Raw genomic sequence first — 25,370 nt, 5'->3', positions numbered from 1 at the left:
GAGACATGGCAGCTCATCGATCCACCTCCAGGATGTCGTCCGATCAGTCTGAAGTGGGTGTACAAGGTCAAGCGGGATGAGCTCGGCGCCATTGTCAAGCACAAGGCGTGCCTCGTCGCTCGAGGCTTTGTTTAGCGCAAGGGCATATACTTCGAGGAGGTCTTTACGCTGGTAGCACGCATGGAGTCTGTCCGTTTGCTACTAGCCTTGGCAGCAGCAAAGGACTGGCGTATCTATCACTTGGACGTTAAATCGGCCTTCCTCAACGGTGAGCTAGCGGAGACGGTCTTCGTCAGGCAACCTCTAGGTTTTGCCGTTAAGGGAGAGGAGCACAGGGTGCTCCGACTGTGCAAGGCGCTCTACGGACTGTGGCAGGCCCCACGAGCATGGAACGCCAAGCTTGATGCCACGTTGAGCAAGCTTGGGTTCCAACGGTGCGCAACCGAGCACGCACTCTATACGCGACGATGGGGGAAGGAGGAGCTCGTCGTCGACATGTATGTGGACGACTTGATCATCACCAGTGCGCGCATGGAGGACATCACAGCTTCAAGAGCGAGATGGCGGCTCGTTTTTGAATGAGCGATCTCGGCGCACTCTCCTACTACCTCGGCATCGAGGTGAGACAGTGGAAGGAGGAACTCATGCTCGGTCAGAGCGCGTATGCCTCCAAGCTATTGGAGCGGAGCGGCATGGCTGAGTGCAGGCCATGCGTAACTCCGATGGAGGAGCGGCTGAAGCTGACGAAGGCCAGCACCGTGGTGAAGGTAGATGCAACATTCTACCAGAGCATCGTCGGAGGTCTGCGCTACCTAGTCCACACGAGGCCGGACATTGCGTTCGTCGTGGGCTACGTTAGTCACTTTATGGAGGATCCCATAGAGGATCACTGGGCTGCGGTGAAACGGCTACTGCGCTACATCAAGGGGGCGGTGGATCAGGGGATCATCTTTCCCAAGACCGGCGGGAGTAGGCTGCATCTCACTGTGTTCAGCGATGCAGACATGGTGGGGGACATTGATGGGCGGCGAAGCACATCTGGAGTGCTCGTCTTCCTCGGGTCGGCTCAAATTTCATGGCTGTCGCTGAAACAGAAGGTGGTGGCACTATCTACGTGCGAGGCAGAGTACGTAGCGACGGCCACAGCAGCGTGCCAAGTTGTGTGGCTACGCCGGCTGCTGGGCGAGCTGATCGGTGCGGAAGCTCACCCACCAGCACTGATGGTGGACAACCAGCCCGCCATCGCCCTCGCGAAGAATCCGGTTCTGCACGACCGGAGCAAACACATCAACGTGAAGTTCCACTTCCTCAGGGACTGTGTCGATGGAGGGTAGATCGTCATCGAGTTCGTCGAAAGTGGTCGGCAACTCGCAGACGTCCTCACCAAGCCGCTCGGATGTCTTCAACTCACGGAGCTGAAGGAGATGATCGGTATGGAGGGGGTACAAGGGATAGCAATAGGATTAGGGGAAGAATTGTTAGATAATCTACTGCTTCCTTGTGTGAACACACAACAAGGGAAGGCGGCACCGAAAAGGCCCCCTGCTGTGATATTGTAGCCGCTGCAGAGGTATGCGCCAAACGGCTCACTTGCCGCACTGTAGCCACATGTAGGGACAGGCGTATAAGTCAGTCCTGCTGTGTTATCTAGTTACTGTTGCAGCATGTGCGCTGTACTAGGACTAGATGGATAGAGTTGTATAAATAGACTACCACGGTAACTCAGTAAAGAGAGTTCAGATTTGCCATCTCCTATACAGGGCTCCGGCCAATGCTGGCGTCTGTACTGTATGTATACTCTGTTCTCCCTCTTCTTCAACCTCTAGCCATAGTGTGTGGGAACGGACAACGCTTGTTTGTTGTCGGCAACACTAGCGGGTGCTCGGCAAGACTGGTGAGTGGTCGACTCATCTGAGCCGGTGATCCTGTGGGCCAACATGTTTATGGGGGTTAAGTAGACCTTTTCTGATCTTTTTTAAGAAAATAATTGATACTCATGAGTTGATCAACCTGGTGAGATATCCCAAATGTACCACTAGCTAGCAAGCAGACCTGGATCCTCCATAGAAAATAAACAACTGATCATCATCGACACAAGGCGTCCAATTGTCCAGCGTCTGAACTGCGATTGGCTTCCAAGAAGTTCACCAGCCAGCGGCTCATGCATGTGGTTAGTACTACAGGCTGATTATTGCTGAACGTGCGCAGGACATACTTTTTTTTTTGGACAATAACAGGAGGGGTTACCCCCTACTGGTCGCATAGATTAGAAAAAAAAAAGTTGTTGTCAAGTACAAATTCAGGATACAAGTTGACAAGGATGCTCTTGCTTGTCATTACGCCTCGGAATCCCCGTTTTTCTTCGAGCCAAAGCATCCCTCATCTGTCGCCGTGGCACGCGAGGGTGGAGACCCACATGCGGCTTGCGTGGGTCGGGATTCCCCGGCGTACGGGGCGACGATCTCCCATAATCCCATGCATGGAAATGGCGTTCCGACTGTCACGCCACGCCACATTAATGTCACTAGTACCAGGCTAGCAGTACAGTTTGTGACTTTGTGTAGGTGCAGCTGCAGCGATCGACATGAATGAGAAGGGAAGCTTTGGTAGTACGGTGTAGGAGTATATGCATACATACAAGGGCAACAGTGCTCTGTTCATGCTGCTTTTGATCTACTCTACAGAGATAACAGTTGAGTGTCCGTTAGACTGTTGGTCTGTAAATTCAGAGATGTCAGTTCTGTGGAAAATGTAAAGCCAGACACCCAATTTCATGGACTGGTACTGGTATGGTAGGAACATGGCGCCTAGACTTTGAAGCATGCATCTGACGATCTATTTGTCAGTGCCTCAGGATATAGGACAATCGAAGTCTTTATCGCCGACGAAACTGTACAACCCAAGCAGGAGGGTGAAGTTGTAATAAGAGGCATCGCCCAAAACGGAGGAATGTCTGTCTCTAAATCATCATCAGTTGGAGCTCTGGAGGCCCTTCAGAGTCGAAACTGTGTGTGGAACTTGCTAGGCCAGAAGGCCTGCGTCATCTAAGTTTGCATTTTCTTGACAGCAAAGCTTAGCATGTATATAGGATGACAGCCACACTCAGCAGTTACAAGTGCATTTCTACCTACAAATGAGAAAACACACAACTAACAAGCAGTGGTACTCACTCTCACATGAAAGGGGGCCGTTTCCTTTGCCCATACCATACATGGAATGGTACTCGGCACTGATTAGCAGCAGGCAATCACCAACCAAGAGCACAGCAGCCGAATGGTACTGGTTTACTATCAGTTAGGGCGGCGTCAGGCCGAGCCCGGCCGGGCCGGCCTACACCTTGATAAAAGTCTGATACGGGCTCTGCACGGCCTGGGCCGCGAGTGCGGCCCGGAGCTTCATGTCCTTGAGGGCAGGGTCCTCGAGGAGCAGCACCTTGTCCATGTCCCTCACCCCGATCATGTGGAGGTGGTCGCTGTCCTCCCTCTCCTTGCCCCTGAACAGCAGCCTCTGCTCCCGAGGTTCCAGCCCTGTCACCATGGACAGCACCACCTTCAGCTCACCTGCAATCATTTTATTTGCACGGACACGCGTTATTAGGGTGTCGCATATTTGATTCATTCAGGAGTATGTAACGACAAATATTTATTATATTTATTAAAAAAAATCAAACACAATTGTGACAGCTCATCTCAAGCTACTAGGTGGCAAACTGACAAAGAACAGGAAGGTTCCACTCAGGATCGTCATCGTGCACTTGCAGTTGCAGCTAGCTATGCAGACATTGATCATTGCACAGACTACAGACTGTAGACATGCCCATGTCATTGTTTGTGTTTTCTATTACTACTACATAGACAACCCAGTGATATAGTGCCATACTTGTGGAGTTGTTGAGGGTGACACACTCATCAGTCATATTACTCATTTTATTGCTGAAGTAGGTGACCCCGCTCGTGGAGTGAGGAAGGAACTCACAAGGGTCAACAATGCCGTCATGCCGATACACAGTGCGTGGATCTGGCTGTGTAAACAAAACTATAGGTTGTGTGAATTTGTAGTATTGACCTGTTTAGTTCGTGTCACAGCTGATTCTTACTTTGAGTATTCAGTATCCATCAGGCACCAAACTACGACTGAACAAAGGAGGCAGGGCCTCTTCAAGTGAACTCGATCGACGCACAATCATAGCAATGCCGATCGATACACAGCTTTAACGATGTACGAAAAGATGGCTTTCGATTCCTTTGGACAAATATGAGAGATTTGGCGAGCAAATGAATACAGTAACAGCAAAAATGCAGAGCACGAGTACTCACCAAAAGTGCAGGTAGCCACAACGGAGACGTCGTGCCAGGAGAAGCCGGTGGCGACCCTCACGGTGATGACCTCCACGTCCGCCCTGCCGTCCCTCTTCTGCACCAGCATGCCGCCCGGCCGAACCTCCCACTCGATCTCCCCGCCGCGGACGCTTCCGGCATCGCCGTCGCTGCTGCCGCCGCTGCTGCTGGTAGTGCTGCCCTTGGAGGAGCTCCTCCTGAACAGCTTCTTGGGGTACCTCAGCTTGATCATCTTCGGAACTAAGCTCGTGCTGCTCAGCTAGCAACCTAGCTAGCTCTTGCAGTTGCAGCAATGGAGGGCAGAGCAGAGAGCAGCAGTGCGTGTGGTGCTGAAAACCTGAAATGCCGATGTGGCCGTAGAAGAAGAGTTCATTTTGCATATATAGAGGGGGAGAAGTAGAAGGGGTTGGCCATGGCCTGCAAAGGACAAGCTTTACAAGCGTGCGTTTGTTTAAAAGGAAAAGGGCGCGATCCTCGCAAAGCTCCAAAGTCCAGAGCGGCTAGCAAAACTCCAAAGTCCAGAGCTCACAAAGGCTCAAACAACTTGGGTCCGATTTGCACAGGTCTGACAGGTGGGCCGGCCGCCGGTTCTCGCGCGTTCCATGTCCTTGCTCGAACACTGCGTAGCAGCATGCAGACAAGTTAAAGCTAAAAGAACCGAATGCGTCAATGTGAATCTTAACGAACTAGGTACTTTTACTGACAGAAATGCATGCAGCATGCTCAAGGAACAGCAGCTTTACCCCAGTTCAGACAGAGATGCTTGATGGCTGATCACCGTTAATTCTCATGCGATTTCACATTGTTCTTCATGCTTAGGAGATGTCAGATGTGCTTGGCATTTCACATTTGGGCCTTGCTGCTGGGTAAAGAGGGTGAAGCGGCTGGATGGAATATTGCTCTGCATGCGTGCGCAACGCGACGAGCACATGGGAGTTGGGAGTTGGCAAAGCGCATGCATGGGGCCGCCCGCAATGCATGGCATGGCTTGCAAGAGCACGATGATTAGGGCGGTCGGGTACTCGGGTTAGTAGGCCGCGAACCTACCGGGGTTATTCTAATGGCCGGCTGTTGGGCGCAAGGCGCAAGTTTTCCGGCTGGTGTTCCGCGCCCGCTGCTCGCCACTGATAGACAAGCACACGTTTGCATGATTGCGCCTAGCAATGAACAGGGAAACCAGAAAAAGATGATGCTCGTACGTGCGCTTCCGGACTACCTCTAGCTAGAATCTACTCCCTCCCTCCAGTTTGCAAATTCTCTGGTTTGGACAACTGATAGTCCTCAAAACATAGTTTTGACCACTATTTCTCTATTAGAAACAAATATACATCCAAACAAATTCATGTGACAAATATATCCATACACTCTTCAGGTTTATATAAACTACTACTCCAAAATGTCCATTAGAATAAGGCTCAATTTTAGGCAAAACTTTTTAGCAGTTTAACCCAAATTAAACTTTCTTGCATTGTCCAAAATGTCAAGTATTTACAAACTAGAGGGAGTGGGGGAATACTCATTTTGATCCTTCAACTATCACGCAAGGCTCGATTTTGTTCCTAAACTTTTAAAATGGCCACGTTAGTCCTTGAGTTTTTATTTTGGGCTCAGTTTCATCCCCAAACTATCAAAGTGACCAATTTAGCCCTTAAACCTTATATTTTAGGCACAATTTCATTTATAAACTATCAAAATGCATTTTAGTCCTTAAACTTTCTTTTTGGCTCAACTTTGGCCTTTGTCCAACACTGCCCACGATTTGAGATGAATAGTGATCGTTAGGTAGCACACTTCAACATTTATATCCATTTCTAAAATGAATATAAATATAGATCTAAATATTCTTAAATATCAATTATTTTTTAGCCTATGGATAAAAAATATTGTTTTAATTCACAATTGGTTATAAGTTTTTTTTAACAAGGAACTGGTTATTAGTTGAGCCTAACGCTAGAAGTACCTAAGGAAAAATTATAGATCTACTGTTGTTTCAATATATCCATGTATTCTTAATGTAATAAATATCATTTGAAGTAACTGTAATTGCTCCCACAAAAATCATTTTATTGGATATATATAAACGATATAACATTAAAAATAACAACTTAGAATTATTAATGGCAACTAAAGAGTTTTTGGATGAATGTTATTTTTCTATCTCCAATCATCGGTGGTGCTGGAGCTGACCAGGATCAACAGTGCAGTGTTCATAGTAGGACGATGGACAAAGTTGAGTTGAAAATAAAAGTTTGAGGATTGAAATGCACTTTGATAGTTCATAGATAAAATTAAGCCCAAAATGCAAAGTTTGCGGATTGAAATGGTCATCTTAATAGTCCTCGGATGAAATTGAGCCTAAAAGTAGAGTTAGAGGACTAAAACGGCCATTTTAAAAGTCTAGGGATGAAATTGAGCCTCGAGTAATAGTTCAGGAGCCAAAATGGCTATTCCACCTACAATATATAAACAAACCCCTGATAAGGTTTATCAGCAATAGTTTATTGTTATGGTTCAGGCTTTAGGGAGCTTTAGCGGTGGTTAAGGCAACATGTGGGGCTAGCAGCTAGCTTGACAGGCATGTTTTCCTTAGGGGTTTGGACTCAGGTCTAAGTCCAAGACATCTATCTAAAATAAATTTTAAGTTATCTTTTGCGCCATGCATGCACACAGTTGTGATGATCTTTGTGAGACAAGCATATGTGTCAGTAGGTGTTCGTAGTAGGCCGGCTGGTTGGCTTCAAACTGAAAGCATAAAGACGAATTTGTTGTTAATTTCAAGGTCAACAACTTATAATCGAACATCATATAGCTACGGCCTACACGGCACAGGCGAAAGGGCGATAGATAATATACATATGCTCATCATTAGCACAGCTAGCTATCTGAGGCACTACAAAAGATTTGTCGTTTTTTTACGAGTATAGTGTCTACATCCCACCCAATATCTCCCAAATGGTCTAGTCTAGTGTGCAAACGGAAACAGATGGTGCCCCTCTGGGCTCCGGCTCACCCTCAAGCTCGAGGGAAACACATCATGAAACTCTTGAGAAATGGTAAACTTGGTGACAAGTCCCAAGCAATGATGCAATTAGCTATGGCTATGGCTAGCCGGCATGGACCCTCTAGAGAAAATGGACACCAAACTGTATCATACAATACTGCCCAATGGCCCACCCATGGTCTGAAGAGTTCTTAATGGCTTCTCCCAACAAGCTCAGCGGCTCTGCATGTGGCTAGTAGCTAGCTAGAGCTCATCATCCGTCCTGACTCCTGGGCAGACGGGCCGGTGCACGCACGTTGTTAAACAGGGGCACTCTCTTGTCGTGATGCCTCGGAATCCCGCCACTATTCTTCGAGCCGGGCCAAAAGCATCTCCGATCCGTCCCGGCCGCCGCTCCCTCCGTGCCCGTGCAGTGTGACACGCAGGCTCCCGGCGCACATGCCGCTTGCGTGGATCGGGATTCCCCGCCGCGCGTGCCGACGATCTTGGCTGCCGGTCCTTGTTGCCTTGGTCCTTCGATCGATCGACGACCTACTACTACTAGCCCGTGCCGTGCGTGCAAATGGTGTGGCATTGGGTGACTGTTGCGCCATGTGATGCATGCCCACCTGGTGCGCCCAAGTGAAGATTGTAATTTGTAAATGAAAGGACGCTTTGGTTAGGCGCCGCGGTCGACATGAATGAATGGAAGGGTTTGGTTGGTGGTGAACGTGCAACGCTGTCCTGTGGTGCAGTGCCACTTGGTCGTTCACCGATCATCAGCTAGAACAATATAGTAGAGGGACGCCTCCTTCATCTCTTTCTAAGTTTTTATTAATGAACCATTTCTAGACATTTTCTAAAATCTCAAACACCCCTAGATTATAGGATACAAACATGTGACCTCTTGTTCCTTGTGTAACGACCCCTTTTAACCACCACTACAAACTCATTTTGTGAGTGAGTATAGTGTGCTATCCGTTTGTATTAACATTTAATAATCTTGTATTGAATATTTTAACCTCTAAAGAATTTTTTTAAGTTTTAACTACAATTTTTTAGATTGTGTCGAGAACTAGAACTTTGGCATATATAGTGTCTCCGGCCGAGACTGTTTAAAAATTTATAATCCTAAATCTCAAAATCTGATAGCTTAAAACTAATATGGGATACTCTAAATGATCTCAAATAAAAAAAAAACTTCTCAATTATAATTAGTATAGACAATGTCAACGTCTAAGATCATTTCAAAATTCTAAAAATTGAATTTTATAATCTTAGAACTTAAAACACATATTTGGGACTCTAAATGACTCCAAATTATAAACTTGTCAACTAAAAAATTGTAGATCACATTGACAATTACAACTTTCATATAGACCATGTCAACATCCAAAGTCGTTTGAAAATGCTAAATTTTAAAATTTAAAATATGAGAACTTAAAACATACATTTGAAACTCTAAATGGCTTCAAATCAAACTTGTCAAATACAAGTTGGAGATCTTGTCGAGTACAATTTTAGTATAAAATTTGTCGCCATCCAAATTCATACGAAAAAGTTATGAAACTTTTAAATATCAACTTTTAATTTAAATATCGACTTTTTAAGATTGTCATCACTGCCCACCTATAAAATTCATCAGTTACGAAGGCCATAACTGCTCATGTATTGGTAGAGACGACATTGTAAGGCGACTGTCTTTGTAAATAATTAACAGAGACATATGTTTATTTGTCTTCTATTTTTCTTTTATAATAGTGTTTTAGGACTAACGACGCAGGTCAATTAGTTTTGTTATAAATCTTGTTGCAGCCACACTGCAGATCGCCAGACATGATAATACACCCATTCTAATTTAGGGTATGTTTGGTAGGGTTCTAGATTCTCAAGAAATATTTCGGATCTAGATCCTCTCAAGAAATGTTTCTAGTGATGAATCATAATCTCTTCGTGAAACCGTTTGAATGGTAGACTAGATTCCGATTCAAAAAATATTTACCATAAAAACTATATAAATAAAAATATTTTAAAAAATTAGAACTTTTTTGTGGACGAAGAACAACTTAATACAACCTATTTAAACTTATTTCACTTATAAGGAACTAACTAAAAATTTATTGTTTCTAATACAGAAGGGAAGTAAGAATCAGAATCATGCCAAACCAGCTAACAGGCATTTCTCCTTGCTAGGCAAAAAAAGAAAAACATTTCTTGTGATTCTTAAGTGAAATGTTTCTCATCTAACCCGTTTGGTAGTGATTCTACCAATTCTCGCAAGAATCCGAAACGCTTTTGTTTGCCAAATGGGGCCTTATTAGCCATTCTGACTTTGTTCGAAGTTAAGCTTATATATGACTTGGATCTAGTTATGAAAAATATTAATATTATGATATCAAATAAATATATTATTAAGAACATATTCCATGATGGTTTTGATGAAACTAAATTGACGTGGTAGATGGTGATACATTTTTGGTGAATACACTGTGCTGCGAGGAGAACACTGTGCAGTGGTTCCCACTTGTTCGCCTACCATCTGTGGGTGAGTATCAGTTGGATAGTGGATCCTGACGCCAGCGATGAACAATATATACTGCAAAACAAACGATGTATGAGTTCTTGACAAAACTGTCCACTGAGAAGGTAAGCCAACATTATTCCATCTGAGTTGCCACACTCCTAGCGCCTGGACATCCGGACGGACGCATGCGGCTGCAGTCCGTTTTCCCTCGTCCACGCATGGGCCCGCGTCGGCCGAACGTTGCTCGCCCACGCCTGCGTCTCACGGCCATGGCCCACGCCGCGCGCCCGCGGTGACCGCTCATATCCCCTCCAGCTTCCCACGCGTATCTCATGTGCAAAACCCGATCTACTTTTAAAACATTCGGATGCAACACTTGCAACATACAAAAAAGTCAGATGAAACACTTAAAACATGTGTCTGAAACACTTACAAAAACACTTGGAAAATATTACAAACATACACAACATCCAGATAAAACACTTGAATATATGTGTGAAAACATATGCAACATCCAAATAAACACGCTTGCAACATACGTTTGAAAAACAGATGAAACATTGGAGACAGACTCTTGCAACATACGTGTACAACTATTGCAACATGCATCATATCCCGGTGCGGCCTCCTTCACCGTCTGCATCGGGGCGCCGCAACCGTAGAAGCAGGCGAGGTGGGAGGGCATCCATGCTAGGGTCTAACGCTTCTCCTTGCGTTGGCGGCGCCTGACGGCGTCGTCGGGCTGGGCAGGTGGCGAAGCAGGCGCAACGAGCACGGTCGGCAGAGCAGGGAGATAGGCGCACGGAGCAGAGACAGGAGCATTGGCAAGAGCAGCAGGGCGGGCGATGGAGGAGGAGGAGGAGCAGCACGGGACGAGTGTCAGGAGTAATGGAAGGGGGCGCTGGCGGAGGAGTAGAAGTAGGAGCAGCGCGAGGCGGGCAGCAGGAGCAACGGAAGGGGACGGACGCGAGGTTTATTAGGCCGGCTTGTGAAAGGTCCTAATATGGCTAGAGAGGGGGTGAATATTCTATTTAAAACCCTACAAGATCACTAGAGCAATTTGATTAGTATAACAAATGGCGAAATGTAAACTTGCTCTAGCTCTACAAGGGTTGCAAGCTACCTATCAAATAATTCTAGTTACTATGATCACTAGGCTAACAAGAGTCTAAGTCACTACTCACTAAGAGCTCTCATACTTGTTATACTAAAGAGCTCTACTTGATGAACTTAGACTATAAAGCAAGCTCTCAATTCTAGCTACACTAAAGAGCTTGCTACAACTAGTTTACGGAAATATAAATGAGTGAGTAGAGTGATTATACCGCCGCGTAGAGGAGTGAACAAATCACAAGATGAATACCAATTCAATCATTGGGAGAATACCAAAGGACAAGAGACAATCATTTTTTCTTCTGAGGTTCACGTACTTGCCGGCACGCTAGTCTCCGTTGTGTTGACCAATACTTAGTGGTTCGGAGGCTAAGAGGTGTTGCACGAACCTTGTCTACACAATTGGACACTGCAAGAACCTACCCACAAGTGAGGTAACTCGATGACATGAGCAATCCACTAGAGTTATCTTTTGGCTCTCCGCCGAGGAAGGCACAAGACCCATCACAATCATCGGGAGATGGCCATGAACAATCACCAACTCGTGCCAATCCTCCTCCGCTGCTCCAAGCTGTATAGGTGGCGGCAACCACAAAGAGAAATAGGAAATCTGTAGCCACAACGATCCCCAAGTGCCACTAGATGCAATCACTCAAGCAAATGCACTTGGAATCACCACCAATCTCACTATGATGATGAATCAATGATGAAGATGAGTGGGGGGTATTTGCTTGGACTCACAAGGATGTCAAGTATGTCAAAGTGCCAAGAGAAGTACCTTGGAGATGGCCAAACACTATTTATAGACCTCCCCAAACGAATAGAGCTGTTAGAGTCAAAGGGGTGCCCTCTGCGTACTGATCGGACGCGCCGATCGGGTTGATCGGACACGCCTACGCTAGCGTCCGGTCACGTGGATCACGCCACGTATCCATGATTCAAATCCCAGCCATCGGATCTCAACGGTCAAAACTCTGATCACTCACGCTGTTAATGATTGACCGGACACGCTCCTCCACCGCGTGAAGCCAAGTCCGGTCAGATCCAGTAAGGTTCCAGAGAGGATTTTTCTGGACCAGACGCGTCCGGTCGCAAACGACCTGACGCGCCCCAGCGTCTGGTCAGCGTATGTCAGCACTTAACCTGACACGGTCCCTGCACGTCCGGTCGCTCTAAGTCGCCCGCCTCCAACAAGTGACCGGACGCGCAGGTGGTAGCGTTCGATCGCCCCTCGGCCCTCTCGACCAGCTACGCCTCCTCGCTTATAAATGACCGGACGTGCCGGGGTGAGTTCAGTCACCCCGCGGCCAGCGTCCGGTCATGGACTTTCTCTCCTTTCTCTTTTTCTAAGTCCACAACCACTTCACCCTTGCTTCCAACTTGCTAATCACAAAGTGTAGAACTTGTATGCATGTGTGTTAGCATTTTTTAAAGTATTTTATAAGGGTCAAAGTTAGCACACTAGGTTCCTAAATGCATATGCAAGAATCATGTCACCTAGTGGCACTCGATAAACCATTTAGCCAAAGATTTCCCCTCTTTATAGTATGGCTATCGATCCTAAATCACTCACACCCTCTATGGTGTCTTGAGTGCAAAACAAAAACCTATCATATACCTTTGCCTCGATCTTCTCGGGTTTTTGTTTTTCTCTTTCTTTTTTTCCAAGTTAGAGCTTGATCATCATCAACATATGTCCACCTTCATCACCATGGACCTCATCTTGCTCTACCACTTGGATTGGACCATCTTTTCTAATTCACACACTTAGATCAAAGGTTAGTCCTAGGTTTCATCAATTATCCAAAATCAAACTAAGGCTTTCATCTTGTCCGTAGGCCCAGGCATGCGGCGTTCGGACGGATGGACTGACCCCGCCTCGTGCATTACTGAAAGGATCTAAACAATGCCTAGAGGGGGGGGGGTGAATAGGCGTATCTAAAAATTCTACACGAACTCAAAGTTAAATGTCAGCAACTGTCGGAAGTCCCGATAGTTTGAGCCAGAACTTCCGGCTGCCAAAAGTTCCGACGCAAACAGCCGAGAGTTTCGACTCCTACGTGGATTTTACTACAAGTGCTAAAATAAACTTTGAGTCCGAGATTTCTTACAACCCCACTTCCAAGTGGTTAGGTAGACACGTAGAGTCACTCCATTGATGCCAAAACGCTTCCACTCCGTAGATCGAGTCCAAACCCTAAGAGGTGCTTGAAGAGAAGAGAAACAACCAGGAACAAATATGATAGCTCAAATCACAACAACAACAAGCACGCGGGACACAAGGATTTATCTCGAGCTTCGACGACCCCACAAAGGAGCTCCTACGTCCTCGTTGTTGAGGTGACCACAAAGGTCAGAGTCTCTTCCACCTCCTTGCCTCTCTCAAGGCAACCATAAAGGTCACTTGAGCTTTCCACTAAGAAATCGAGGGTAATAAAAACTTTCTAAGGCTCTTCCATGAGATGAAAGCTCTTGGACGACGCCTAGCCGGCTAGGGGCAAAGCCCCAAGAGTAATAGATGCAAATCCAATCGGCTTGATGAAGAAATCAAGTGCTCAAGCTTGCCAAAGTGATTCTCTCACTCAATCCGCTCTCCTTTCACTTAAAACCCTAGGGGAATCGAAGTTGGGAGCAAAGGGGAGAGAGGAGGGGAGCCTTGAATGCTTGGGAACTCTTTTGGACAGAGTTAGGTCGCTATGAATGAGTGAGTAACGGTTAGAAGAGAGGAAATATCTATTTATACCCATAGGCAAAATCTAACCGTTCAGATCTGCGTCGGAAGTTTCGACATAGATCGTCGGAACTTCCGGCGCCTAATAAAAACACTATTCATACGCGCAGACAGCTGGGCTAGCTCGGCCTAAGTCGGAACTTGCGGCAGCCGAGACTTCTGGCTCCTGTCGGGACTTTCGACGGCCAGCCGAGCCTGACGACTAAGTCTAGAGCACAGGGACTTCCGGTGGGAGTCAGGACTTCCGACTACCGGAACTCCCGGCAAACGTCGGAACTTTCGACGGCCATAGTCCCAAAAACTATATCTAAGTGTTCGTGAGGTGCTTAAGTGTCTCTCTATTGATTTTATTTTTATGCTTGAGCACTCTATCTTCCTCAGACCACTTAAACTTGCATCCATCTTTATAGTACGACGAACCTAAACTCAAAACAAGAGATAAAAACTTTGGAGAGTGTTTTGAGTTCGTCCGCCTTTTATACTTCAAGAATTGAGGGACATCATTTCATCTTAGATCAACTCTTTAAATCTTTTATGGGACTAAAGCTGCAATATATCTCATTAAGATCTCATTAGTCTCTAATTTAAATATCATTAATACACCAAAACCCACATAAGGGGCAAATGCACTTTCAGTTACGCCCAAGAAATAAGTGCGCGTGGTTACAATCAGGCGAGGTCCGCACCCGTCCTTTCTACGGGGCAGCACATGGGAGCGCGTGCGACCACTCGTTCGGGGTGCATGCGGCGCGTGGGGCTAGGCCTGTGCATGCGCGTGGCCACAAAGAGAGGACTGACTACCTATTGCATCCGCTGTTGGCTAGAACAGCCGCCCAGGCCCCTAGCCGCATGCACCTAGGGCCGCTGGTCTCCCTGCCCTGTCTGCCCTCTATTACCTAGCACCTAGGCCTATTGCTGCTTGTCGTGCTACTTTTCTCTCTCTATATATTGTCTGCGCCCAGGCCAAGCTGCCCCTACCGCATGTTGCCTGCTTGCGTTGCTGCTTTGGCTGACCGGCTTATGCGCTTAGCCAGTTGTAGGGCTGGCCAGGCCGCTTGCCTGTTTGTGAAAGGAGTGCGGACCCACATCTGCATGGCAGCTGAGTGCTGACCAAATTTTTCCGTCACTCTATGGTATCGAGCTCCGTTTCATACGTTTCAGATGTATGTTTCATCTGGATGTTGCATATGTTTTATCTAGATGTTGTATATGTTACAATGGCTATACACGTATGCTGTAAGTGTACGTTTCAAATGTTTAATTTGTTTCAGACGGATGTTGCAAATGTTTTATTTGGATGTTGCATATGTTTTAGTGGCCATACACATAGGTTGCAAGCGTCTATTCAAAATATTTTATCTGTTTCAGACGCATGTTGCAAGTGTTTTATCTATATGTTATAGTTACTATACATGTATGTTGCAAAACATATATTGTAAATATTTCAACCGTTTCATACATAAGACACGCAACTCCGTGTGTACATGTACCAAGCGGGGCGGGCGTGCAGGCGCAGTAGTTACGTGTGGCATGCAGGGGTGGGTGTGAAGTAGCAATAATTGCATGTGGGGCAGACGCAACAACCGGGGCAGACGCTATATGCAGGGTAGGCACGGATGTCCGGATAGCCACGCCCTCGATAAAAGAGACCAGAAGTACGTACGGTATTGTTTCCAGTCCAGCCGTTTTGATCAGCTTGTTGGGGGAGGCCGTGCTCGGCCTGCACAGCACAAGAAATCTCGTCCCAAAGAGGCCCAAAACATAATCTGAACAAGCCGTGGTCGGAAAAGTACCACGTACGACGTACGCGCCGGCGCGTGGCGCGGCTCGTTCCACACTTCCTCCTGCCCGAAGCATATCGGCCATTCGGCCGCCAGGCCGAATCACTCGCCGTAGCCATCCACGGCCACCAAACCATCACAGAATCAAAATATCTGCCTACCGATCGCCACCGCGTTGTAGACTAGCCACACGACGATTTCACGGTTCATCGCCCTCGCAGGAAACGAGCTACGAGCTAGATCGAAAATTCTCCAGCAACCAGGAATCAAGCGAGCGAGCAGTCCGCCATGGCCATGGTCGCGTCCACCTCCTTCGCGTACCACAAGGTATGTAAGCGCACGGTCACCGCTGTGATGTGATAGATATCCCAGATCGAACAGCTAGCTAGAGTTGCTGCTGTGAAAATCAATAGCAGATCGCTAAACTCTCTTGCTGCTGCTTCAAACTGCATGCAGCCGCGTTTCGCGGTGGTATGCAGGAAGAACAAGGACGGCCGGGACAGGGAGCGGGAGCGGGAGGGCAAGGAGCAGAAGCACCCCTACAAGGTCGTCGAGATCACGCCGCCGCCGCGGTGCCTCGGTGTCCGCTGCTTCCCCACCGTACGCGACATCTCTCTTCCCATATGTTTTCTTCTTCCATGTATGCTGCCATGTAGTATCTATAGAATGGTACTCACTAGTCACTACTCCGGTTAGCAACCCTTCGAGCTCTGAAGCTTGCATTCAGTTGATGTAACCTGACAGGTGCAGGGTTTGACACGAAGCAACTCGCAGATACTAAAGTTCAGTCGATGTAATAGGCTAGAAGGACTTTATTACCTTTCGCAAAGAAAAAAAAACACTAACTTTAATTTGATGCCAAGAATATTCTTTCATCTGTCTGTAAAAGGAAAAAAAAAAGGAAAACCCTTTCACGTATTCAATGCAACAATAATAACATAGCACTCACCAGTAGACGGCAAAATGCTCATTCATCCTGATTATAAGGCTGCAGCGACCAACAATAACACAGGCACTATGAGCAAGTGGAGTGGAGTAGCATCGTGCCCGCAGCCTGCTTGTCATGTTCAGAAACTGAATTTGCTGCACGCGTTCGAAAATTCACAGCTCCTTTGCTCAGATTCTGAACTTGTTGTTCTGAACATTTTTTTTTTCAGAGCTCCTTCTTCTGAATATTCAGTATTCGGAGAACGTCAGCATTTGCTGTCGCCACAAGTACTCTGCTAAAAAAAACACTGACGTAGTTTTCACATAGCTTGCCGCAGGGAGCTTCATATAGTTTGGTGCCTTTTATATATATATATATATATATATATATATATATATATATATATATATATATATATATATATATATATATATATATATATATATATATATATATATATATATATATATATCAACCTCTCTACTCTAGTACTCTTTGCATTGCATCTGCACTGCACACACAAGTTATCACTGAACTGCTGGCCGGTTCCTAGCTGACGATGTTGTTGTTCTTGGTTGTGTTGTGTGCCGGGGCATGGATGGCGACGGACGGACACGGACTACGCCAAGCAGAACATCCACTGCGGCGAGAGCGTGACGATCGAAGGGCAGGCGTACACGGTGTCGGCGGTGACGCATCGGTACCAGCTGCGCAAGGGGCGGTACGAGCCGAGCGAGAAGCGCCTCGACGTCCTCTCCACCGGCAGATACATCCTCAACCTCTACCTCCAAAACCTGCTCGACCAGTCCTAGCTAGGCAGATACATACCTAGCTACTGTCTGTCTGTATCTGTACATCAGCATCGCTTCACTCTATATACCACGCTATTATATATCTATGTAGATGTAAATAACAATCGATCGGTTCGGCAGCTGCTCCTGCTATGTCCATCGAACACTTGTCCCAGTGGGTGGTGGACGATCATGTCCGATCAATCTATCATGCGTCAGGGGATAGTGTTTCCCTTCGTGCTGCTCTGTGTAACTGAAAAGGCGAGATGAGGCATAAAGTTCACTAAAAAGGTTTCATATCTTTTCTGAAAACAAAAAAGTTCAGTAAAGGCGATGATGCCACTCGTGCGTGCTTAGCTTAATGCATCTTATCTGATCTGAAAGGAATAATCCCTCCTGTCCCTGTCATCAATTCATCATCGCCACGCCTCGCCATCGATGGCCCTGAATGGATGACGATGCATCGATGGCGATAAGCATCATCGATATACAGCCATACAGGGTGTAAAGGCCGTTGGCGTCTCGCGGCCTCCCTCTCCCTCGTCATCCGGGCTCCCCTCCCCTCCGTCGGCCTCCCGTCGCCGTCGCCCATGTGACTGGCCAGCGCGAACGACACAACGTTCAGAAACGGAAGGAAGAAAAAAAAAACAGGTTTCAGGCGTGAACGACGACCGTCTGGCGGGCTTTCTTGCCGCCGCCGCGGCTTTCCGCGTCAGCTGACGAGCAACGTGCGACACTGACGGCCATCTGGAGCTAGCGTCCACCGGCGGCGTCGCGTCGCCTTCCGGTTACGGTCTCGCTCTCGCTCCAGCCACGTGGCCGCCCTCAGCCCTGACGTGGCCGCGTCAAATCCCCACGCCGCCGCCCATCCCCCACCGTTGGTCGTTGGCGCTTGGCGGGGGTTCGCTGCATGGACGGCGTCCATACGCCGCTCCTCCGCGGGCGGTGACGTCCGATCACCAGCTGGTGTATACACCCGTTCTATTTGCATGTGAAGCCCCGCCCCCACGGCCGAAACAATCAACCGCGCAGCTCAACAGCCTTGCGCCACTGACAAGTGGGTCCGACTGCTAGTCTCGTCGTGGGCATGGCGGTGCTTTTGCCTGCTTGGGAGGTAAGAAAAGAAAACACGAGAAGGGAAAAAATGGAGCCTTGGATTTTTACCATTTAACCCCGGAGGGAGGACTAACTTAACACACCCGGGGTAATGATAATTAGGGGGGGCATATAAATGATTAACCGTCACAACGGGGGTGAGGCCGATAAATAAAACGAGAAACTCCCTCTCGCCCCCTCTGCCCCCCTCGCGTCCCCTCGCTCGCGAACTCGCCGCGCGGCGGAAACGCCACGCCCGGGGTGAGATCTGCGCCGGCCTCCGCCGTCCTCGTCACCGCCCCGCGGCCTCCGATCTCCACAGGTGCGACCGACGCCCGCTCGTCCCGGATCGTCCTGCGCTGCGCTCGCGGCTTTCGGATTCGATTTCGCTCGATTTTGTTGCTGATTTTTGGTTCCTGTGTGGCGCTGTGCTGTGTGCGTACGTGTGGTGTAGGGCGTGCGGAGGAGGAGGAGGACGGGGGCAGAGGGAGATGGCGGCGGAGGAGGGGGCGATGTCGCCGACGAGGATGCTTGCGGAGGGGCACCTGCGGGTGGCCACCGGCGGGGGCGCGCCGGCGGACGGCGGGATCGCCGTCAGACACCTCCCGCACCATCACTCCACTAAGAAAGGTGACCGCTTTTCATCCGTACGAGTATATCTTTCGCTCTCCTAAGCACCGATTGTGTTATGAGATGCTACTGTGGCCAAATAAATGTTTAGAGTCGCTGTAGATACTGAGCTTGAATGGAAATGTTTGGTTCTGTTGTTGCTTGAGGTTTTGGCCCTTAGATGCTTCCCCTATGGTCAGCACTGGTCATGATAGGAGAGGGATCTGTTGCCGTTAGGGCTGCCCAATCCTTGTTGCCCTGCGTGCAAATAGGTTATCTTCAATCAAGTTCAGTGATGTGTTTGAAGCTGGTGGGTATATTTCAGCATAGCATGAATGCTAGCGACTTAAGATTGTTTCTTTTTTTTCGGAAATGCTTATTTCCGCACGCCCGCGAGGGAACGTTTCCGCGCGCATGCACGAGAAGACAAAAAAAAATCCAGGACAACTCACCCATCACTACCACCGCCACCGCCGGATAAGAAGGCCGTGCTGTATCGCGATGGCGCTCGCCTTCTCTCTCCTTCTCTTCTTTCTCAACTCTGGCGGGCTTAGAAGGGGCTCGGGGGAGGCAGTCCGGCCAGGCGGTGGGGACGGCGGGAGGGCGGCATTAGGGTTCCAGCGGCGTAGTTGGTGGCCAGGCCAGGTCGGGGTGGGGGCGCCCATAGCCATGGCGGCGGCGGAGGGGGGGGGGGGGGGGGGGGGGGGGGGGGGGAAGAAGCAGGTCTCCGCGGGCGGTGGGCAGCGGCGGGGGCGAGGACGAAGACGAGGAGGAGGGCGGGGCTGAGAGGTGGGTGGCGCGGCCAGCAGCGAAGGAGCCGCTGGCCGGGGCTGGCGGGGGAGGAGGTGGGGGTTGGGGAGGAAGGGGTCGCGAGGAGGAAGACAAACGCCGAGGAAGAAGGCGATGAGCGCGGGTGAAGGAGGAGGCTTTTGGACGGAGTCGTGTGTGCCTGCTCACGCGGGTCGTAGTAGTGTCCTTTTTTTTGTTTAGTATTGGTTTAATGTTGCTGCTTGTGTGGCAGGAAAATTACTTGTGTCTGATTCTTTTTGGTTCATGATGCTAGAGTTTCTTGGCTATGGTGTCTAGTGATTCTAGGCTCTCGTGCACTTGTCCGAAATGATTGGATCCCTGATTTCATTATGAAGCAAAATCCTTGCACCTCAGAAATCCAACAAAGTTAGAGCGCCCCTGTTTCCTTTGGGAAATAGTTCGTGCATTTGGTAACTCATTGGTCACGTTTTCAATAGTGCCCAAATACTCCATGATTGATTGCTATATGTCATCAGATCTTTGGAGTGGCTTAAGCTTGAGCTTAAAGCCGACCAAGCTTCTGTCGGTACTGATGACATTTTTTTAATTGACAGAAAGGGTCAAAACACTCTATAGTGTTGATTTTTTTTTCTTCTAATTGGAAGTTACATTGTAATGATGTGCTATGGGCCAGCAATTATTATGCATTTGTCAGCTTCAAATTTCAGTACATGTTGAAGTTTCTGTTCTTTTGTTTCACAACCAATAGATATTTATGGCTAAGTGTTTGGGGATACTTAAGTTTGAGCACAAAGCTGCCATATGATAAACCCAAAGTATGTGCCTTTCCTTCTTTTTTCTGTAAAAAGGTTAACTATGATTTGTTGTGAACCTCAAGTTATATGAAGGTAGTTTATTGGGTAGTTTTTTTTTGTTCGCAAACAGAACCCTTGTGGTCTGAATGAAATTTATGTGATATGCGCACCCTTAAAATTTTGGTGTCATTGTTTCAGTGGCATGGTTGTATGATCCATTTCTTAAATATCATGTTCAGCTGTGGCTGTCTAGACAATATTTAACTGTTTGTTATGAATGCCTAACTTTTTGGCTCTTAGCAAGCCATGTCTAACTTGGCATTTCAATGTCTTGTTTTGGCATTTTTATTTTAAAATCATCTGCACATTTCTTGATTACATGTTTGTGACTTTGCAATATGAATTTGTGAACATGGCAACTGAGAATCATTTATTTGCTATTGCGATGCAAATTGTGATGATCAGTAAGGCTTGATACTTGTATTTAGCCTGTGTCACATCTTGCCAGAAAATAAGTAGAACAAGTTACTAAAATTTATAGTCTAGAGCACGCAAAACCTGGCTATCTATATATAGAAGTGATGGTGATGAAATGGTTATGTATGAGGCATGTTTATATTTAGAAGCGGTAATGATGAATTGGTTATGTGATTTTTTTAGTGTGGTTTGACTACATGCAATGCTTTTCTAGGAGGGTTTCTTTCATGCTGGTATCACCTAACTCCATGGTTTTATTTCAGATGGTGTTGGTGGGAAAACTGAACAAGACAATCATGAAGGTGTTGATTCTTTACCATCTCAAGAGTTGAAAAAACTAGCTAATGGGAATAGCAAGGTTCGATATACACTCCATGATGTTGCTTTCATTTATTATTTGTTGATATGGTACGCTTATTTAACAATGCTCTGTATTAATGCAAATGCAGATTCCTGGTACATTAGACGACTATAGAAAGCTTGTAGTTCCAATAATTGAGGAGTATTTTAGTACAGGAGATGTGGAATTTGCAGCTTCTGAGCTAAGGGGTCTTGGATCTGATCAGTTTCATTATTACTTTGTGAAGAAGCTCATATCTATGGCAATGGATCGCCATGACAAAGAAAAAGAAATGGCATCAATTCTGTTATCTTCTTTGTATGCTGATCTACTGAGCTCCTACACAATCAGTGAAGGTTATATGATGCTTCTGGAGTCTACAGAAGATCTGACTATTGATATACCAGATGCTACTGATGTCTTGGCAGTTTTTATTGCACGGGCTATTGTTGATGAAATTTTACCTCCTGTTTTCCTCACTCGAGCTAGAGCACTACTTCCAGAATTTTCCAAGGGCATCCAAGTTCTGCAGGTTGTTGAAAAGAGCTATTTGTCAGCTCCCCACCATGCAGAGTTGGTCGAACGCAAATGGGGTGGAAGCACACACTTTACTGTAGAAGAAGCAAAAAGGAGGATTCAGAATATTCTCAGAGAGTATATTGAGAGTGGAGACATAGACGAAGCCTTTAGGTGTATAAGAGAGCTTAGCCTTCCGTTTTTCCATCATGAGGTTGTGAAGCGTGCTCTCACCTTTGGTATGGAGAACATATCCTCGCAGCCATTAATCCTTAAGTTATTGAAGGAGGCAGCTGCAGGTTGCTTGATCAGTCCTAATCAAATCTCAAAGGGTTTTTCTCGACTAGCTGAGGGTGTTGATGACCTGAGTCTTGATATTCCTTCTGCTAAAGCTCTTTTTGACAAGCTGGTTTTAACAGCTATATCTGAAGGATGGCTTGATGCTTCTTTTGGTAAATCTGCTGCCCCTGACGAAGAGATGCAAAATACAAGTTCTGTAAAGGTGAAGCGTTTTAAAGAAGAATCTGGCCACATAATTCATGAGTATTTTCTCTCAGACGATGTCCCAGAACTTATTCGAAGCCTTGAAGAGCTCTCTGCTCCAGAATTCAATCCCATTTTCCTCAAGAAGCTTGTCACACTTGCTATGGACAGAAAGAGTAGAGAGAAGGAGATGGCCTCTGTACTCCTTTCTTCACTGAGATTAGAATTGTTTTCGACTGAAGACATCATGAAGGGGTTTGTAATGCTCTTGCAGTCAGCCGAAGACACTGCCCTTGACATTGTGGATGCTCCAAGTGAACTTGCCCTCTTCCTAGCTAGGGCAGTGATTGATGAAGTATTAATTCCACTGAATTTGGATGAAATCAGCATTAAGCTTCGCCCGAACAGCAGTGGTAGCCAAACTGTCCAGATGGCCCGTGCCCTACTGTCAGCTCGCCACTCTGGTGAGCGGATACTGCGGTGCTGGGGTGGTGGCACTGGATGGGCTGTGGAAGATGCCAAGGACAAGATCACTAAGCTCTTGGAGGAATACAACACGGGTGGTGACCTGGGAGAAGCCTGCAGATGCATCCGTGATCTTGGGATGCCCTTCTTCAACCATGAGGTGGTAAAGAAGGCACTAGTCATGGCGATGGAGAAGCAGAATGACACCAGCATCTTGGGCCTACTGCAGGAGTGTTTCGGCGAGGGGCTGATAACCATCAACCAGATGACTAAAGGTTTTGCTCGTGTCAAGGAAGGCCTTGATGATCTGATCCTCGACATCCCGAATGCCCAGGAGAAGTTTGGAGAGTATGTGGAGCTCGCAACAGAGCGCGGCTGGCTGCTGCCGACCTTCGCCTCCATTCCCTGAGCTTCCACCACTGGCGATACCTTCCCTGTGTGTACATTTGTGCCCATGATGTCATTAGCTCCATACCAAAGTTTTCCTGTTCCTAGTTTACTTATGTTATCGTATACTGGAGGATTGTAGGATGGATGTGGTGTCGCTTGTTGAGATAGTGTTCTATTGGTCTGGTCTGGGAGGGTACTTTTGAGAGTTAAAAGAATAAAACCATTTCGTTTCAGGTTATGAGATGTATGCCGTAACCTTTGGTATTTTTGTAACTAGCTCCGCATGGTTTCTGTTTTCCCCGTATCTGGGCATCTGCCCTTACAGCAATGCTGCTCATTTTTTCCTACTCGGTTTCGTGTATAACTATAACCATAACTTAACTATATATATATATATATTATATTACTTTCTTTAACACGCCAGGAATTCCTGGCCTCTCAGGGCTGCGGCCACTGTTGGACACTGTAGCTGACGTGAAGATTTTTATATATTATATATATATATATATTTTAAATATTTTTATTTTTTTCCTTTCCACTTTTTCCTTTTCCCATTTTTTCTTTGCTTTTCATTTCCCGTTTCCCCTCCTCTGCGCGTCCATGGATTCTGGCGAGGTTGTCAATGATGGTGACATCTAAAGGTGAAAATGGCGAAAAAGATGGTTACCGGTGCTTCTCGTATGGACAGTAGCAAATACGAATACAGCCAATACGACTACGGATTCAAATATGCTTTTTTTTTTCCATAAACTTAAAGTTGGAGGAATTTGTTAAAACATTTTACATTGTCGAACAAAGGGATTGGATTAGTTAGTAGTTAAACAGTTTACATTTGATAAATGACGTTAAATTTATAAAGAAATATTCCAAATAACTTAAAGTCCGATATGGTTGCTAAATTTAAAAACACACTCCAACTCAATTTTGATGGTTGTTTTGGTTGATATGGTATGTGTCTCCACATATATATTTTAGTCTTGCCATTTTTTATTGAATATTTGGTTCCTATAAAAGATCTTAGATAAAAAAAAATAACTAAAAAGTTTTAGATTTATTCGTGTCTCCATCCAAGGTTATTTGAAAATTTTAAAAGTTCAAATTTCATAATCATAGAACTTAAAACAAATATTCGAGGCTTTAATAAACGGTCTCAAATAAAAAAAATATAAACTATAAAGTTATAGATCATATTAAACTCAATAACTCTGGTATAGACCATATCAATATCCGAGATAATTTTTTAAAAAACTAAAATTTGGATTTTAAAATTAATATAAATTAAAATAAAGAGTAAAACATGTCAGAAGTCCTTGAACTTGTCCCAAGGTGACACATAACCCCCGCTCCCCCCGGGACTTGTCGGTGTTTCGAATAAGCACCGGCTAGTAAATTTATGATTATGCGCGTTAGGCCCGGATGGTGCGCTAAAGGACACAAGATTTATATTGGTTCGGGCTGAATGTCCCTACGTCCAGTCTGTTGCTGCTCGTGTTATTAGCACCGAAAATGGTTCGTAGTAGGGGAGTACAAACGGTCGAGAGAGGGACTGGTCCCAGATCTCTGATGGAAGGGTCGAAAGGATATCAAGAGTCTGATAGCAGCTTGACTGTGTGTGATGTGTTGTCCGTCAAAAGTCGGGTCCCTTAGTGGGGAGCCCTGCCCTCCCTTTTATAGAAAGAGGGAGCTGGGGTTACAGATGGGAGAAAGAAGAAAATACCAAGAGTATCGAAGGTCCTTCGAAGGAGTCTGGTCCTCCTTTTTTCCCTCGCCTGCCCTTTATAACATGGCAGACCATGCCAGAAGCGGTGTGCTTGTTGATCTTCGTAGGTCATGCCCTGGCCTCTTTTTGCAAGTGGGTGCGTCCCATCCCGCCCCTGCGGGCGGCGTGTCGGACAGGGTTGTCGATCTCCGACCCCTTGGGGAGCGGACGGCGCGGTGACTGCTTGGTTGTCACTGTAGAGTCTATGGACCCCGTCGGGAGTCCCTGCTTGGAACGTAGTGGTTGTCGTATGTCCGCGTCGGGTTCTTCGCCCGGAGATTGAAGGCGACGCCTACAACACTGTAGGGCAAAGAGCACGCGCTCGCAACACTATTCAGGCTCTGCCACGTTTAGTGGGGTCTAAGCGCCCGTCCCATCACGCACTGATGGTACTTTCCTGTAGGAGCGCAGGGTATGGTCCTTGATGCCGCGGTTGACCCGAACGTCTTGTCCTACCTTGTACCTATCATCATGAGGGGGTGGGGA

At 46.8% G+C, this 25,370-nt stretch overlaps 4 protein-coding genes across 4 annotated transcripts; 3 read left to right on the top strand and 1 right to left on the bottom strand.

The window, feature by feature from the left end:
- The first annotated feature begins 722 nt into the window (after positions 1-722).
- On the top strand, positions 723-2,690 carry LOC136491991 (secreted RxLR effector protein 161-like). Its single transcript, XM_066488167.1, has 2 exons — positions 723-1,097; positions 2,685-2,690. The coding sequence occupies exons 1-2, from the start codon at positions 723-725 to the stop codon at positions 2,688-2,690; spliced, it is 381 nt and encodes a 126-aa protein (XP_066344264.1).
- Positions 2,691-3,069: 379 nt separating this feature from the next.
- Positions 3,070-4,671, bottom strand: LOC136494765 (BAG family molecular chaperone regulator 1-like). The gene is made up of 2 exons (XM_066490939.1): positions 4,317-4,671; positions 3,070-3,560 (listed from the first exon to the last, which is right to left on the bottom strand). Exons 1-2 carry the CDS (start codon positions 4,567-4,569, stop codon positions 3,331-3,333), a joined length of 483 nt encoding a protein of 160 aa, XP_066347036.1. The 5' UTR covers positions 4,570-4,671; the 3' UTR covers positions 3,070-3,330.
- Positions 4,672-15,400: 10,729 nt separating this feature from the next.
- LOC136494185 (uncharacterized) lies at positions 15,401-17,585 on the top strand. The gene is made up of 3 exons (XM_066490344.1): positions 15,401-15,793; positions 15,923-16,066; positions 17,027-17,585. The coding sequence occupies exons 1-3, from the start codon at positions 15,755-15,757 to the stop codon at positions 17,204-17,206; spliced, it is 363 nt and encodes a 120-aa protein (XP_066346441.1). The 5' UTR covers positions 15,401-15,754; the 3' UTR covers positions 17,207-17,585.
- Positions 17,586-18,443: 858 nt separating this feature from the next.
- On the top strand, positions 18,444-23,541 carry LOC136490810 (MA3 DOMAIN-CONTAINING TRANSLATION REGULATORY FACTOR 1-like). The gene is made up of 4 exons (XM_066487000.1): positions 18,444-18,602; positions 18,735-18,910; positions 21,195-21,289; positions 21,381-23,541. Exons 2-4 carry the CDS (start codon positions 18,772-18,774, stop codon positions 23,142-23,144), a joined length of 1,998 nt encoding a protein of 665 aa, XP_066343097.1. The 5' UTR covers positions 18,444-18,602; positions 18,735-18,771; the 3' UTR covers positions 23,145-23,541.
- Positions 23,542-25,370: the final 1,829 nt, after the last annotated feature.

Source organism: Miscanthus floridulus, chromosome 11, assembly GCF_019320115.1.
Source record: "Miscanthus floridulus cultivar M001 chromosome 11, ASM1932011v1, whole genome shotgun sequence".
In the NCBI taxonomy this organism is placed as follows: domain Eukaryota; kingdom Viridiplantae; phylum Streptophyta; class Magnoliopsida; order Poales; family Poaceae; genus Miscanthus; species Miscanthus floridulus.
This window is presented reverse-complemented; position numbering and strand designations above follow the sequence as displayed.

Excerpts from the sequence above, each read along its gene's own strand:
- LOC136491991 (XM_066488167.1), top strand. The coding sequence starts at position 723 with ATGGAGGAGCGGCTGAAGCTGACGAAGGCCAGCACCGTGGTGAAGGTA.
- LOC136494765 (XM_066490939.1), bottom strand. The coding sequence starts at position 4,569 with ATGATCAAGCTGAGGTACCCCAAGAAGCTGTTCAGGAGGAGCTCCTCC. Across the intron at positions 3,561-4,316 it reads TGTGGCTACCTGCACTTTTG|GTGAGCTGAAGGTGGTGCTG; the intron begins GTGAGTACTCGT and ends AAATGATTGCAG.
- LOC136494185 (XM_066490344.1), top strand. The coding sequence starts at position 15,755 with ATGGCCATGGTCGCGTCCACCTCCTTCGCGTACCACAAG. Across the intron at positions 15,794-15,922 it reads CCTCCTTCGCGTACCACAAG|CCGCGTTTCGCGGTGGTATG; the intron begins GTATGTAAGCGC and ends AACTGCATGCAG. Across the intron at positions 16,067-17,026 it reads GTGTCCGCTGCTTCCCCACC|AACATCCACTGCGGCGAGAG; the intron begins GTACGCGACATC and ends TACGCCAAGCAG.
- LOC136490810 (XM_066487000.1), top strand. The coding sequence starts at position 18,772 with ATGGCGGCGGAGGAGGGGGCGATGTCGCCGACGAGGATGCTTGCGGAG. Across the intron at positions 18,911-21,194 it reads CCATCACTCCACTAAGAAAG|ATGGTGTTGGTGGGAAAACT; the intron begins GTGACCGCTTTT and ends GTTTTATTTCAG. Across the intron at positions 21,290-21,380 it reads TAGCTAATGGGAATAGCAAG|ATTCCTGGTACATTAGACGA; the intron begins GTTCGATATACA and ends ATGCAAATGCAG.